General features: G+C 49.8%; 2 protein-coding genes and 1 long non-coding RNA gene across 5 annotated transcripts; 1 reads left to right on the forward strand and 2 right to left on the reverse strand.

The window, feature by feature from the left end:
* Positions 1-840: 840 nt before the first annotated feature.
* LOC130200656 (uncharacterized) lies at positions 841-2254 on the reverse strand. The gene is made up of 2 exons (XR_008833054.1): positions 1532-2254; positions 841-1178 (listed from the first exon to the last, which is right to left on the reverse strand). It is a non-coding gene; the product is annotated as an uncharacterized LOC130200656 (long non-coding RNA).
* A 75-nt stretch (positions 2255-2329) lies between these two features.
* Positions 2330-10136, reverse strand: rtcb (RNA 2',3'-cyclic phosphate and 5'-OH ligase). The gene is made up of 12 exons (XM_056425193.1): positions 9997-10136; positions 9488-9566; positions 5051-5118; positions 4884-4983; positions 4652-4808; positions 4419-4575; positions 4135-4294; positions 3886-4061; positions 3214-3402; positions 3035-3145; positions 2594-2713; positions 2330-2529 (listed from the first exon to the last, which is right to left on the reverse strand). Exons 1-12 carry the CDS (start codon positions 10087-10089, stop codon positions 2422-2424), a joined length of 1518 nt encoding a protein of 505 aa, XP_056281168.1. The 5' UTR covers positions 10090-10136; the 3' UTR covers positions 2330-2421.
* A 457-nt stretch (positions 10137-10593) lies between these two features.
* fbxo7 (F-box protein 7) lies at positions 10594-14320 on the forward strand. 3 transcript variants are annotated; one of them, XM_056425195.1, is made up of 10 exons: positions 10594-10935; positions 11022-11176; positions 11284-11485; positions 11625-11834; positions 12749-12890; positions 12966-13049; positions 13131-13226; positions 13643-13819; positions 13911-13951; positions 14032-14320. In XM_056425195.1, the coding sequence occupies exons 2-10, from the start codon at positions 11055-11057 to the stop codon at positions 14278-14280; spliced, it is 1323 nt and encodes a 440-aa protein (XP_056281170.1). In that variant the 5' UTR covers positions 10594-10935; positions 11022-11054; the 3' UTR covers positions 14281-14320. The 3 variants fall into 3 exon arrangements, with proteins under 3 accessions (XP_056281170.1, XP_056281169.1, XP_056281172.1); XM_056425194.1 differs by having other exon boundaries at positions 10594-10798; XM_056425197.1 differs by having other exon boundaries at positions 10594-11176; positions 11302-11485.
* Positions 14321-15421: the final 1101 nt, after the last annotated feature.

Raw genomic sequence — 15421 nt, forward strand, 5'->3', positions numbered from 1 at the left:
CCCTGATCTCCACCCTGATCTCCACCCTGAGCTCCAACGATGAGACGGACAAAGATTAAACCGAGTGACGTCTCCATCTATATTATCTAATCATGCTGCTCTTAAAGATATAAAAAGTCATGTTGTCCCAGAGAACTGGAGTCTGTTATCGAACGATGCTTTGAGCTGACTTCATCCAGGCCCGTGCTGCACGTTAAATGTTTTGTGTCTGAGACTTTTGTTCTACCACACTTAATTAAATCCACTTTGTTTTGAATTTTACTTTGCCGTCCTGGTCATCTTTTCCCAACCTTCGACACTTAGCATAAAGACGAAGCATTAGAGATGGGGTTAGCGTAGCTTAGCATAAAGGCTGGGTGATGCTAGCCTAGCTAGAAGCACCGTTGTCTTTAACTTTCTCCTCGGACAGGAGACCCCTGTCCTAGAGCGAGATGACTGGATGGAGCTGTACCGACGTTAGCTTAGCATAGAGATGGAAAACTGAGTTCTCCGGGTCACTGAGAGCGGTTCCGTGCTAAGCTACGCTAGCCCTGATCACTTAGTTCTTCCACAGAACAGATGTTTGAGGCCTTTTGGTCGTTGATGAAACCAATAAAGTGTTCACTAACCCCGCCGTCTACTTCCTGTTTTATTAATGAGACCTTCAGGTGACTTACAGGGTGTCTACAGGAATAAACCAGTGAAATTTAAGACTTTTTAAGACCACGTCGAAATAAAATTTAAGACCTAACTTACGATGGAAATATACATTAATCTAAATAAACTAATTCAAAGTAAACACACTGATGTCTGTTTAAAATTAACAGTATGGTGTAATGCAAAAGGATAACACAAATGTCATTGCTGTTGTAAATTATATTTATTAATACATTTTCAGAACATTTAAGTCCCATGAACAAATGCTTATATCAAGTAAATATATTTAAAAAATACAGACAACATAGTTCCTTTTGAACAAAAACAATCTATAAAACAAATAACAATTCCAGCTGCTTTTAAAATGCAAATTCATTTACATAATAGAATGTATGTGTGTGTGTGTTCTTATGTCTCTATGTGATGGATGTTTGTCACAGGTTCATACGTCTACTCCTGAGCTTTTGTGAATATACTAGGAAAACAATCCTTTTCAAACTGTATTAATATAAAAACTTCCAGTTGACATTTGGTCCATTCTCCTGGAAAAAAGAAAGAAAAAAGGCAGACATTAGCCAAACAACAGTCACCACATCTCTTATGACACCACCACTTCAGATTAATGTCAGACTGGATCAATATGAATGAATACTATTTTTACAAATGAAGCAACGTGAGCCATCCCTTGAGCCTAGTGAACACTATGTAGACATATTGACAGGTAAACACCACTCTACTTACTACCATTCTAAAACTATTTTTAATTAGTCTAATTAATGTGTAGTGCGCCTATGCATAGCTGTTATTAACTTGACACATGAGTAAAGCTTAACTATATGAAACACATACTCATATACAAGAGGATAGTTAATACATATATTTATGTTAGACTTACTTTGAGGTGCTGAAGTAGGTCCTGGTGTCATGGCCCATGAGCTCCACAGGATCCTGACGGGACGTGGTCATTTCACCAAGAGCGAACATGAAGTCCAGCTGTCTGCTCGCGGTGGTCTGGTCCAGAGTCTCGTGGAACAGAATGAAGAACACGGCGCCCTGTTGGACTTTGGTGATGAGCTCTTCGTTTCACGGCGCTGGATTTCCTCCGGTGACCTCCATCGTTGTAGCGTTGACGTCGTTGCGAGCGGCGGAGCAGGAGCTCGCGGCAGAGCAGGAGCTAGCCCCGCAGGCTGCTGGCGGCCTTCGCTAGTCTCTGTGCTTCTTGCTCTGCTCGTGAGATTCCACCGCTGGAAAGTCTCCCGACACATAACGCAGCTTCAGAAGCATTTCACCCACCGTGACCAGAAACACTCGTTCTTTTCAAGCCGTTGTTGAACTTGCATCCCCCACATGTTTTCTAAACTAGCCGATGCTTCACGTTGTAGGGGATTGATGGGACCGAATACGCGGGGCCCCTTTAAGAGAAGGGGCGTGGCCCCGGTGACACCAGAGACACCGCAGAGCGACCGGAGCAAAATACGGACCTGGCGGAACAGATTGACTCATATTCGTAATGACATGACACCCAAAAAATTTAAGACCAATCCAATCTGAATTTAAGACTTTTTAAGACTTTTTAAGGCCTTATTTTTAGGAAAAGCAATTTAAGACTTTTTAAGGACCCGCGGACACCCTGGACTTAGATATATTTATATATAATATAACGTGTCATTGATCAGCATCAATAATCAAACCGTTGTTGAAAAGTGATTTTTATTCATCATGAAAACAAACATTCATCCTTTAACTTTTGATGACGGTGATGGGCCTGAGCTTGACCTTTGACCCTTAACCCTTGATGACGGCGATGGGTCTCAGCTTGATGGCCTTCTTGCTGATTCCCGCCTCGTGACACGTGTTCACGACGTCCGTCACGTTCTTGTAGGACTCCGGTGCCTGAAGACATGATTCATGAGTATGATGGATGGAGCGTGACGTGTTATTAGCCCCGCCCCCTCACCTCCTCCATCACCAGCTTGGGGGACGCCACCCGGATGGCGATGCCCTGGTCCGCCAGCCGGTCCAGGACGTCCTGGAAGTCCAGGTTCCTGCGGGACTTCGCTCGAGACAGAGCGCGACCCTGAGACCCGGCGGAAGGATTATGATAACATCAACAAGTGGGAAATACACACATATGTGTCTACGTGTATATATATATATATATATATATATACACATATATACCTTTATTCGTCCCACAGGGGAAATTTCAAAAATCACAGCAGCGGTGCACATCAGAGCATTAATAAAAATAATTATAAAACACAAAACTAAAAATATATATATATACACATACATATATATTTTTTTTGATTTACAAAGGGAACCAAGTCAGGAAATATATATATATATTTTTAAAGTGAATAAAATCAGGAAATAATTAAGGACAGGAAGTTGTTACCGCTCCGTGGCAGGTGGTGCCGAACGTCTCCGTCATGCCGCGCTCGGTGCCCGTGAGGACGTAGCTGCAGGTTCCCATGGTTCCTCCAATCAGCACCGGCTGCCCGGTGAGCTGGAACGGAGCAGACGGTCAGCCGGGGGGCGGGGCCTCGGAGGCTCCACCCCCCGGCTGACACTCACCTGGTAGTCCACGGGGATGAGTGGGTGGTGGGGGGGGAAGGCGCGGGTGGTGCCCTTGCGGTGCAGCAGCAGCGTGCGCGGCCGCCCGTCCACCATGTGCTCCTCCACCTTGGCGATGTTGTGCGACACGTCGTAGATCACGTGCATGTCCAGGTCGTCGGGCGTCGTCACGAACACCTTGGAGAACGCCTGAACACAACACAAGTGTCACGCTGCAGCTCCACCTGCGCCCACCAGAGGGCGCTGAGGAGCAACAAGGGGAGTCAAAGAACCAACCCACATCCTGCTGCAGGTTATCAAACATGTCACCTTTTATCAGGAAGATGACGTCATAAATATGATGAGACATCGGAAAACATCAATAAAATATATATTATATAATTAAAATATATATATATAATTTTAAAACATAAATATATTTAATAATAACATCAATAAAATATATATTATATAATTAAAAAATATATATATAATTTTAAAACAAATATATATAATGAAACGAAATATATATTTATATATATATATAATTAAAACAACTTTATACATATATTTAATAATAAAAAATATATATACAAAAAATATATATATATTAAAAAGAATATATATAAATATATAATAACAATAAAATAGATATTTATCTCAAAATATGTATATATAGATATAATTGCTGACCTGTCTGGTGAGGAAGGTCATGGAGGAGCGGTTGACCCAGGCGTAGTTGCCTGCGGCCGCCATGCCCTTCAGGTAGTCCTGGCCCTCCTGAGAGAAGATGCGAGCGCAGGCGAGCTGCCGGTCGTTCACCACGATCTTGTCCCGCTTCATCGCCTTCTCCATGGCAACCAGAGCGTCTGTCAACGGGAGCGTCCGGTCACCCTGGTGCTTCATTGAGCTCCCCGTGCTGCGAGCTCCTTCAGGTCCTACCTGTGGCCACCTGGTGCCCCAGCCCTCTGCTGCCGCTGTGGATCATCACACACACCTGGCCCTTGTGGTCGATGCCCATCTTCTTGGCGGCGTAGTCGTTGTAGATCTCGTCCACCACCTGGATCTCAACGTAGTGGTTCCCTGCTCCCAGAGTCCCCAGCTGCAATGCACAGGTGAGCCTCAGGTCTGGGTCTCAGGTCTGAGGGTCTCAAGTCTGGGTCTCGGGTCTCAAGTGGTCTCTGGTGGTCTCAGGTCTGGGTCTCAGGTGGCCTCTAGAGGTCTACCTGTGGCAGGCCCCTCTTCTTGGCCTTGGAGGACACCTTGTTGGGGTCGGCCTGCAGCATGCGGCCGTACTCCTCACAGTGCTCCTTGTCCTCGGCCCAGGCGTAGCCCTCCCTCAGGGACCAGTCCACGCCCATCTCCAGGGCCTCCTCCAGGTCCCTGTGGGGCCGGGGGGACAGGTGAGCCGGGTCATCACACAGGTGAGCCGGGTCCCCTCTGAGCCGGGTCCCCTCACCTGGCCCCCATGGGGATGACGCCCTTGGAGCCGACGCCCACCGGGATGTGGTCGAACAGCGCCTGGGCCAGCTGCTCCTTCACCGGCTGCACGTCGCCCTCGTCCAGGTTGGTCCTCAGCAGCCGCACGCCGCAGTTGATGTCGAAGCCGACGCCCCCTTCAGGAACCACCACAACGCCACGTTAATACCAGCGCCCGCGCTGCCCCCTCACCTCTTTAACCCCTCGGGTACCTGGAGACACCACGGCGTCCGGGTCGCCCATGTCGAAGGCCGCCATGTTGCCGATGGCGAAGCCGTATCCGGAGTGGACGTCGGGCAGCCCGATGGACCTCTGGGGGAGGAGTCACGTCAGCCTGTCTCCACCAATCAGTGCAAACAGCCGGGGTCATGTGACTCACGTGGACGATCCCCGGCAGCGCCGCCACGTTGCCGATCTGCTTCAGAGCGGGAAGGAAACCTCCGAAACCTGGAGAGCACAAGCAGCACGTGAATATGAACCACATTATATATATATACATATATACACACATATACACACATATATACACATATATTAGGGATGCACCGATCTGATCGGCGCCGATCCATATCGGCCGATATTCCCATTATCGGTTTTGATCGGCGTTCTCAAACCGATCGATCAGATGACGTAACATCTGAGAGAAAAACTATCAGATGTTTCAATCGCGGCGCACCGGAGACGATGCGCCCGGCGAGGGCCGCAGAGGTCAGAGGTCAGAGGGGATCCTCACCACCGAGCGGCTCCCCGTCCCCCGAGTTGAATCTCTGGGTCGACTCAGCCGACTCTCACATGTCTGCCCCTAGAGATGCTCACGCTAAACACATTCCATCGGGAGCAAAGAGGGTTTGATCAAGTTAGCGGAAGGATTTACGTGACAACATCCGGTTTTGCAAAGTTAGCGGAAAGTACCACGTGAAACAACATCCGTTTATCAAAATAAGATGTCGACAAATCATACACTAAGATATAAAAGTAAACAATGAACTGATTTTGTATCATTATAGATCTTTTCTGAGATTTAGCTTAAATTATGCTAACATTAAAACATTGTTACTGTACCAAGGAAGAGTTTATAAAAATAAGTCAGACTTTTGTATGTTAAGAAAAGTCCTGTATATAGATCTCCCCAAGAGTTCCAGGAAATGAATAATGCAGATGTGTTCCATACATATCTGAAATCCCCTACAATAGCAATCAAACTATTTTATTGTGTCAATTAGGACATTTTTCAAAGTAAAAGTCCTAAATGTTTAAAGAAATCGGTAATTTCTTTAATGTTTGAGTTGCTTTATATATGTATTTCCTCATAGTCCTCATAGCAATAATGCTACACAATAAATAGAATGCTTCAATCGACACCGTGATCGGTATTATCGGATCGGCAGATACTGATTTCAGTGATCGGTGATCGGCACAAAAAACCTGATCGGTGCATCTCTAATATATATACATATATATATACATATATACACACACACATATATATATATACACACACATATATATATATATACACACATATATATACATATATATACACACACACATATATATACATATATATATATACGCCATAATGATCTGATGGCGCCGCGAAAGGTCGCCTCGGTGTGTTGGTGCGCGATGTTTTTTATTGTTTTCGTTTTAAATACTGTTTTCTGCTGGGATTCCCAGAGCTCTTTCACCAGAGAAGAGCTCTTGAACATCAGGGGAACAACTCCAGCGGATTTACTTCCAACGTTTTTAACTTCTGTGGAGTTACTGGACATTTTGTAAAGGTGTGCTCACCTTCGCCGTGGTGAAACGCGGAGAGGAAAGCGTTGGGGCGCTTTGCGGCTACGGAACGGGATCTCGTACAGCGCTGCGGGCATATTTCTCCAACGTCCGCTCACTGTGCAACAAACTGGACGAACTCCAGCTGCTGGTGGGAGAGACAGAGACTTCTCCTCATCCTCCGTTCTGTGTTTCACGGAATCATGGCTTAGTGGCTCGATACCAGACTCTGCGCTCCAGCTCGCTGGCTTCCAGCTGTTCCGAGCGGACCGGGTCACGGAGCTCTCCGGTAAAAAAAGGGTGGAGGAATCTGCTTTTACCTCAACAACGGCTGGTGCAACGACGCGGTGATTCTACAGCACTGTTCGCGGACCTGGAATCTTTATCATTCACTGCAAACCCTTCTACTTCTCACGTGAGTTCTTTTCATTCATCCTGGCCGGAGTTTACATGCCGCCGCGGGCGTGAACGAGGCACAACAGACCTCGCTGAACAGATACGGTGTGTGGAGCGGACCTTCCCGGACTCTTTAGTTATTGTACTGGGATTTTAACAAAGGAAACCTCAGCCACGAACTCCCTAAATATAGACAGTTAATTAAATGCCCTACCAGAGAGAAGAGCATTCTGGACCACTGCTACACAACAATCAGCAGGGCCTATCACGCCGTCCCTCGAGCTGCACTGGGAAACTCTGACCACGTCATGGTTCATCTGATTCCCTCATACAGGCAGAGACTAAAGCTCTGCAAACCTGTGGTGAGGAAGTTCAAGAAGTGGACCAGTGAGGCTCTGGAGGATCTACGGGCGTGCTTTGACTGTACTGACTGGGATGTCTTCAGGACTGCTACCAACAGCCTGGATGAGTACACAGAGGCTGTAACTTCCTACATCAGCTTCTGTGAGGACAGCTGTATTCCATCCAGCTCCAGGGTGAGTTATAACAACGACAAACCCTGGTTCACAGCGGAGCTCAGGAAGCTAAGACTGCAGAAGGACCAGGCATTCAGGAGTGGGGACAAGGACCTGTACACAGAGTCCAAATACAGGTTTAGCAAGGCGGTGAGAGATGCTACACGACTGTACTCTGAGAAACTGCAACAGCAGCTCTCAGCAAACGACTCTGCTTCTGTCTGGAGAGGGCTCAGGCAGATCACCAACTACAAGCCCAAATCACCCCACTCCATGAACAATGTGCTTCTGGCAGACGAGCTAAATGAGTTCTACTGCCGCTTTGAAAGACAATGGAGCAGTCCTGAGACCATCCCCACAGCCCCACCAACAAGCCACAGACCATCAGCCCACCCTCCCCAGCCCATCAGGGGCTCACACCTCTGGAGCACCCTCCATCAACTCAGCGACCCCTCGTCATCCTGGAGAGAGCAGTCAACAGGCTGTTTAAAAGCAGAACCCCAAAGCAGCGGGCCCGGACTCCGCTCCCCTCCACCCTGAAGCACTGTGCTGACCAGCTGTCTCCGGTGTTCACCGACATCTTCAACACCTCCCTGGAGACATGCCACGTTCCAGCCTGCTTCAAGGCCTCCACCATCATCCCGTCCCAAAAAACCCAAGATCACAGGACTCAATGACTACAGGCCCATCGCCCTGACCTCTGTGGTCATGAAGTCCTTTGAACGCTTGGTCCTGTCACACCTCAAGACCATCACCGACCCACTCCTGGACCCCTGCAGTTCGCCTACAGAGCCAACAGGTCTGCAGGCGATGCAGTCAACATGGCCCTTCACTACATCCTCCAGCATCTGGACTCCCGAGGAACCTACGCCAGGATCCTGTTTGTGGACTTCAGCTCTGCTTTCAATTCCATCATCCCGTCCCTGCTGCAGGACAAGCTCTCCCAGCTGCACGTGCCCGACTCCACCTGCAGGTGGATCACAGACTTCCTGACCGACAGGAAGCAGCACGTGAGGCTGGGGAAACACGTCTCAGGCTCCCGGACCACCAGCAGGTTCCCCCAAGGCTGTGTTCTCTCCCTCTGCTGTTCTCCCTGTACACCAACAGCTGCACCTCCAGTCACCAGTCCGTCAAGCTCCTAAAGTTCGCGGATGACACCACCCTCATTGGACTCATCTCTGGTGGGGCGAGACCGCCTACAGGTGGGAGACTGACCACCTGGTGACCTGGTGCAGCCAGAACAACCTGGAGCTCAACGCTCTGAAGACAGTGGAGATGGTTGTGGATTTCAGGAGGAATGCAGCCCCACCCGCCCTCTCATCCTGTGTGACTCCCGTCGACGCTGTGGAGTCCTACCGCTTCCTGGGCTCCATCATCTCCCAGGACCTCAAGTGGGAGCTGAACATCGGCTCCATCTCCAAGAAGGCCCAGCAGAGGATGTTCTTCCTGAGGCAGCTGAGGAAATTCAACCTGCCAGGGAAGATGATGGTACAGTTCTACACGGCCATCGTTGAGTCCATCATCTGCTCCTCCATCACCGTCTGGCACCCTGCAGCCACAGCCAAAGACAAGCGCAGGCTGCAGAGCATCATCCGCTCGGCCGAGAGGGTTATCGGCTGCAATCTGCCTTCCTCCAGGTCCTGTTCACTTCCAGGTCACTGAAGTGGGCCAGAAAGATTGTCGCCGACCCTCCCACCCTGGACACTCCTGTTCGAGTCCCTCCCTCGGGAGGAGGCTGCGTCCATCATGACCACGACCTCCCGCCACACCAATAGCTTTTTCCCGGCGGTCGGGCTCATCAATGGACCCCGGGACTGACTGACTGTCACCCCCAGGACTACCACCTCTTCTTCCACCTTCCTCTCTCCTCCTTCTTCCCGCTCCTTCCTCTTCCTCCTCCTCCCTCTTCCTCCCACTCCTCCTCCCTCCTTGCGTTGATTGTTGTTTGTCATGTCCAAATGTTGCACCTTCCACCAAAAAAAATTCCTCGTTTGTTTGTGAAAACATTCATTCTTTGGCAATAAACCTGTTTCTGATTCTGATATATACACACACACATATATATATATACACACACATATATATATACATATATATATAATGAATGAGGTCAGCGGGGAGGCGCCCACCTCCTCCTCGACAGGCGTTACGCAGCTCCTCAAAGATCAGCTTCTGCAGAGGCTCGTTCACGTAGAAGGTTCCTTCCACCTAGAGGACAACAACAACAACAACAACACGTTGTTTGTGGTCATCATACCAACACACACTTTATTGAGTCCACCCTGTTTCCTACAGGCGGTACAGACATCAAACGTCATCTCATTTGCATAACTCTGACACCAATGAGCAGATTCATATCTGAAGTTCGGTCGCAGGTGTGTCGCTGACCTCTGACCTCTGACCGCAGCTCACCGCATGCATATTATGTTACACGTAGACATGAACTGTGCGTGTCGCACCGGGCCCACCGGGCCGGGCTCCGTCTCGAGACCGGATCACTTCTTGAAGCCGGGACTATATTGTGATGTAATTCGTCACATGTTGAGCTGCAGCTGCGTCACGGGCTGAGCGTTGGCTGGCTTCGTGTGAACATAGAAGTCTTCAACACGTGCTCGCTCCTCCTCCTCCTCCTCCTCACCTGCATGTTGGGCACGAAGCCCTTCTTGATCCTCCAGCAGTTGCCGCTGATTTTCTCGAGGTACTGCAGCTCATCGTTGTAGCTGCGGCTCATCGTTCCGCTGTGACGGTTTGCTGCTGCGATCCACCGGCTCTTCCGCGAGGCACGGCGCTACGGAAGCCCACACGTGCTTTGAAGGAAAACACGTTGTTTTATTACGCGGGGCTCATTAAAATCAAACTTTTAAACGGTAATCTACCTGTGAGCTAAGGTGTTATAATAATGTTGAACGACTCGTTAAATTAGTTGTGTTTAAATAGGACCTTGTGTTCGTCAGCGAATAAATAAGCTGGTCGCTTGCCGTAGTTGTAGGCAAAACATTGAGCTCATCAAGTAGCGTCGGATGTTCTGCGACTGGCCTTTAAAACGAAAGCAAACACTCTTATATTTGTTTTTTAAGTCAACACAAATAACACCAGTGTGTTTATGGTTCCCATGTTTATCACATAATTACACCTGGCTCCCAAAGAACGGGCACGTTCAGCATTTCTACACCGTTGCTTTACGACACATCTCCAACAAGAGCTTTATTTTGAAAGGCATTCCCCTTCGAAAACCGGAAGCTGTCCGGGCAGCAGTTGGTGGCCGTTGTGTCGTTGCTTGTGTTCAGTTTACAGACATCGAGACACTTCCACTGGTTGTGTTACGATAAGAGTGTTTTTATCACAGGATGGCGGCGAAACTACTCAACTAACGGACCACCGACCACCGGCAGCGCGTCATCGTGACGCAGCGACCGACGGCCTCACACCGGAAGCAGAACGTATAACTTCTTAACCGATGACTTTCTACGTCGTTGTATTCTTTGTCGCGTGCCCGTGTCGGTCGCGTGTGAGTTAGTCTGGGCTTCATTCCGTGGAGCTGAGTGAACACGCAGAACACACCGTCGACAACACGGAGGTTCATCATGAAGGACGAACTGTCCATGGAGGACACTGTTTACAGCTAGTCAAGACTCTTTTAAGATGTTCTCTTTCCTCCATCAGCTCTGAGGGAAACGTGTCGTTGTGTTCTTGAGCATGAAGCTGCGGGTTCGAGTCCAGCGGCAGACCAGCAGGGTGGAGCTGCTGGGGGAGGAGCCCCGCCTGAAGGAGCTCGCGGACCACGTCCGGGACACGCTGCTGCCCTCCCGGGGCCTCAGGTAGACCGAGGGGAGGAGTCACGTGACCTTCACGAGTCCACGACATCGTTGTTTTATCATCAGTCACACTAGAGTGTTCATAATTGTGATTCACGGTCCGGCCGCAGGGCCGACTCTCTCTTCAGCCTGTCCCTGAACGGGGCGGAGCCTCTGAGGGACGCCGGGCAGACGCTGTCCTCCTGCGGCATCGTCCCCGGAGACCTGATCTGTGTGGTCCTGACCGAGTCTGCAGCCTCCTCCTCCAGCTCAGAGACCCTGAGGCAGCAGAACCAACAGACCAGGCAGACTGCTGCCATGACATCCACGCAGGTGAGAGAACCCACCGCTTCTTTATAGAGAAGATTCAAAGCTGCATTCTCTCTCCTGACCACCAGGGGGCGACTCTCCTCTGGTTTCATAGAAGTCTTCATGTGTAGAAGCTGGTCAGACTGACCTTGTTTATAATCAGTCCTCCAGCAGCCGACCTGCAGACGGCGTGTCGCAGCCCGAGGGGGCGTCGGCCCCCAGCTGGGAGCCGATGCTGTGCAGCGAGGCGCAGGATGGCCACGCCCCTCTTTCCCTGGAGCTCCTCCTCCACTCGGCCGAGGTGGCCAGCCCCACGGACGCCGTGGTGGTGGCCGGACACCTCCTGATGCTGGAGACCGGCTTCCTGCCACAGGTGAGGGGGCGGGGCTTCTCACGAGAGTGTGTTGTGTGTGTGTGTGTGTGTATTATAATGTGTGTGTGTTATAATTAGGGCTGTCAGCGTTAACGCGTTAATCTATGCGATTAATTTGGCTGCGTTAACGCACTAAAATATTTTAACGCAACTTTGTTTACTTCCGGTGTTCGTTGAAGTTTTTACACTCAAACCGAGTGTCAAACCGCGGCAGTGCGGTTTAACACTGTTTCCATTTTTAAAACAATTAATTCTCCGCGAAAATAAGGATCATAAATCAGTTAAACTCGTGGATGAATCAGTCGGGTTTCCTCCTGCTCCTCCTTCCTCCGTCTCCCCCTCTGAGACACAGAGGAACGGAGGGGCGACGTGTCGGGGGACGCGGCGCGGAAAGAACTCAACACACGAAACCTTCACCGTGATTGGTCAATCCGTTTGTCTGTCAACATTTTGCGAAAAAAACAACCAATGAACACTCAGTAAATCACAAAGGACCTCCCACCTCACAGGTGAGGCTCATTAGCAGCCTGTCAGTCAGAGAGCAGAGAACACGGCACCAGGACAATTGAGCCTCATTGAATAGAGCTGAGATTGTTCTGGAATGTTTGATGTAGAACACGGGGGGATGTGTCATATGCAAACGCCTTTAAAAGGTGAATTTAATTTATTTTGTAAAATGTATAAAATGCCCCCAGCCTCCAGAGGGTTAACGTGACATATGTCAGTCAGTTACCAAGGCCACTGGTTCTGCTGTTCAGTGGTAAAGATGACAGGACCAATGGGGTCTCAATAAAAAGAATGAACTTTTAACTTTAAATTGCGATTAATGAATTTCAAAATGTGCGATTAATTTGTTAATTTTTTTAAATCGATTGACAGCCCTAGTTATAATGTATGTGTGTGTGTGTGCGCAGAGCGGGGAGCTGCCCTCTGAGATGCCTGCGGACTGGAGGACCCCAGCTGGAGTGTACAGGCTGCAGTACTCTCATCCTCTGTGTGGCAGCAGCCGGGCCGTGGTGCTGTGTGTGAGCATGGGCCCCCTAGTGGTCATCAACGGTCAGTGGGCCCCACACTGAGCTCGTAGCGTTAGCTCGTAGCGTTAGCATCTACTCATCATCGTGTTGTCCTCAGCGTCTCTGAAGCTGAGCGGCTCCGTGGACGCCGTCCGTAAACTGTGTGTGAAGCCGGCCGCCTACGTGACGGACAGCTGGCCAGGTACAGGGCTCTGATTGGTCCAGGGCTCGTTGTGGCGTCGTGGCGTCGATGACATCATAACGTCTGCTCTCTGGTGTTCAGGGGGCGGTGCGGCCGCTGCCTTCAGGGACCTGAACAGACTGTCCCGGGTCTTCAAAGACCAGCTGGCGTACCCGCTGATCGCCGCCGCCAGAGACGGTACGTCGTCACGGTGACGTTGTTGATAAAATGTCTACTGTGACCTCACTGTGACCTCACTGTGACCTCTCACTGTGACCTCTCCCTGACCTCACTGTGACCTCTCACTGTGACCTCACTGTGACCTCACTGTGACCTCACTGTGACCTCTCCCTGTGACCTCTCACTGACCTCACTGTGACCTCACTGTGACCTCTCCCTGTGACCTCTCACTGACCTCACTGTGACCTCACTGTGACCTCTCACTGTGACCTCACTGTGACCTCACTGTGACCTCTCACTGTGACCTCTCACTGTGACCTCTCCCTGACCTCACTGTGACCTCACTGTGACCTCTCACTGTGACCTCACTGTGACCTCTCCCTGACCTCACTGTGACCTCACTGTGACCTCTCTGTGACCTCACTGCTCTGCAGCCATGGCGCTGCCCGTGGCGTTCGGCCTCGCCGCGCTGCCCCCTGAGCTCGTGCTCCGCCTCCTCCGCTTGCTGGACGCGTCCTCGCTGCTGCGGCTGGCGTCCGTCTGCAGGACGCTCGCCGTCTCTGCCGCGGACCCGTCGCTATGGAGACACCTGTACCGCCGGGACTTCTCGGGTGAGACGGCGACAGCCCGGTGGATCAATAACGTGATCACAACATGGTGATGATGATGTTAATAATAGAATGACTTGATGTTTGGGTTCAGACCGAGACGTCGGCCGGGCCAGAGACACCGACTGGAAGGAGGTGAGATCAATAAACGCCTCGTCCTGTTCTCCTCATCTGGTCGCCACATATGAATACATGTGTGGCCGGTTGCTCCTCAGCTCTACAAGAGGTCCCATCAGCTCCGCCGGGAGCGCCGTCATGTGACATCCGGCCCCCGCCTGCCCCCGCTCCTCCGGAACCCCTTTAGCCCCGCCCCCTTCGGCCCCTTCCCGCCCAGCTTCCTCGGGGGGGAGTACGACCTGAACCCGGGCCTCCCCCGGCCGCGCTACGACCCCATTGGCCCCCCGCCAGGCCTCGGGCGGAGGGCGGGGGGGAGGGGGGCCGACGCCCGGAGGGGCTTCATCTGAGTTCTTCTTCTGCAGAAATAAACACGCACGATCAATAACACGCCGTGTGTGTGTTTTATCATAAATATATACACTGTATATGACCAGCTTATATTTATATATATATACACTTTTAAAATATATATATACACATTTTCTTTTTGATAAACTAAACAGTTACAAGTAAAGATGAGCTCATACTAATAACATGTCTTTTTTTAAATTACCAATAAAGTAAAAAAATAAAAATTGTTTAGTTATTAGTTTATTATCTTCTGAGTTTTGTTGGAAAGATTTTATGTTTTTGTTTTAATTAAAACAAATGAATCAATTCTTGTGTCACTTTAATGTTAAACATTACATTTATTACACATTAATACATGAATTAGATTAATATTTAATACCTTTATCACATATTAGTCTACTGTGTTCTACGTGTTGAGAGGACGGACAGAATAATAAAGGTTTATTGAAACGTTTCCTGGAGCTCGTGAGACAATGACGTCATCTTTTGTACTCAAACAAAGGACGCGTTTGTTTAACGAGCCGTGATTCACCGGCGACGAGGTCCCCTCCGCGGGGGCGGGGTCTACTGCGGTGAAACACCGGTGTATGAAGCCGAGCTGCTCCCCATCTACCGTGTGACCTCTGAAACGCGTCACTGTTTTATCCACCGGACCAGCGCGCGCTTCCCGCCACCACCCTCGATCTAATATCGTGTTTCTCTGCGGCGGGCCACCGGATTCAACGGGGGCCGTTTGAACTGTAACACCGGTGACTTTACTGAAACCGCCCCGCTCAATCGTTACTCTTCTGGAACATTCCGGTCTCAGAACGGACCGTTAGTCAACCACCGTGAGCTCGCGGTTCGACCGGAAGCTCGTTCAAACCTCAACGGATTTACAGGGGCGGGGTTTATATCACTCAAGCCGGGCGGGGACTATCCTTCTGACGCCCACCGTTAGTAGTCATGCTGAAATGGGTGCGCCTGATTCATGACTCGCTCAGCGCCGGAGGAGATCAACAATTAATAACTGTATATAAATATATAAATATATCTTTCCTATAAATAATATTATATTCATATCTGTACTTTCGAGTTAAATCGTATAAAGCAGATTCCGATCCTGGAATAGTTCTGTAATGTATCAAAAGATTTATT

This window comes from Pseudoliparis swirei, chromosome 10 (assembly GCF_029220125.1).
Source record: "Pseudoliparis swirei isolate HS2019 ecotype Mariana Trench chromosome 10, NWPU_hadal_v1, whole genome shotgun sequence".
Classification (NCBI taxonomy): Eukaryota; Metazoa; Chordata; class Actinopteri; order Perciformes; family Liparidae; genus Pseudoliparis; species Pseudoliparis swirei.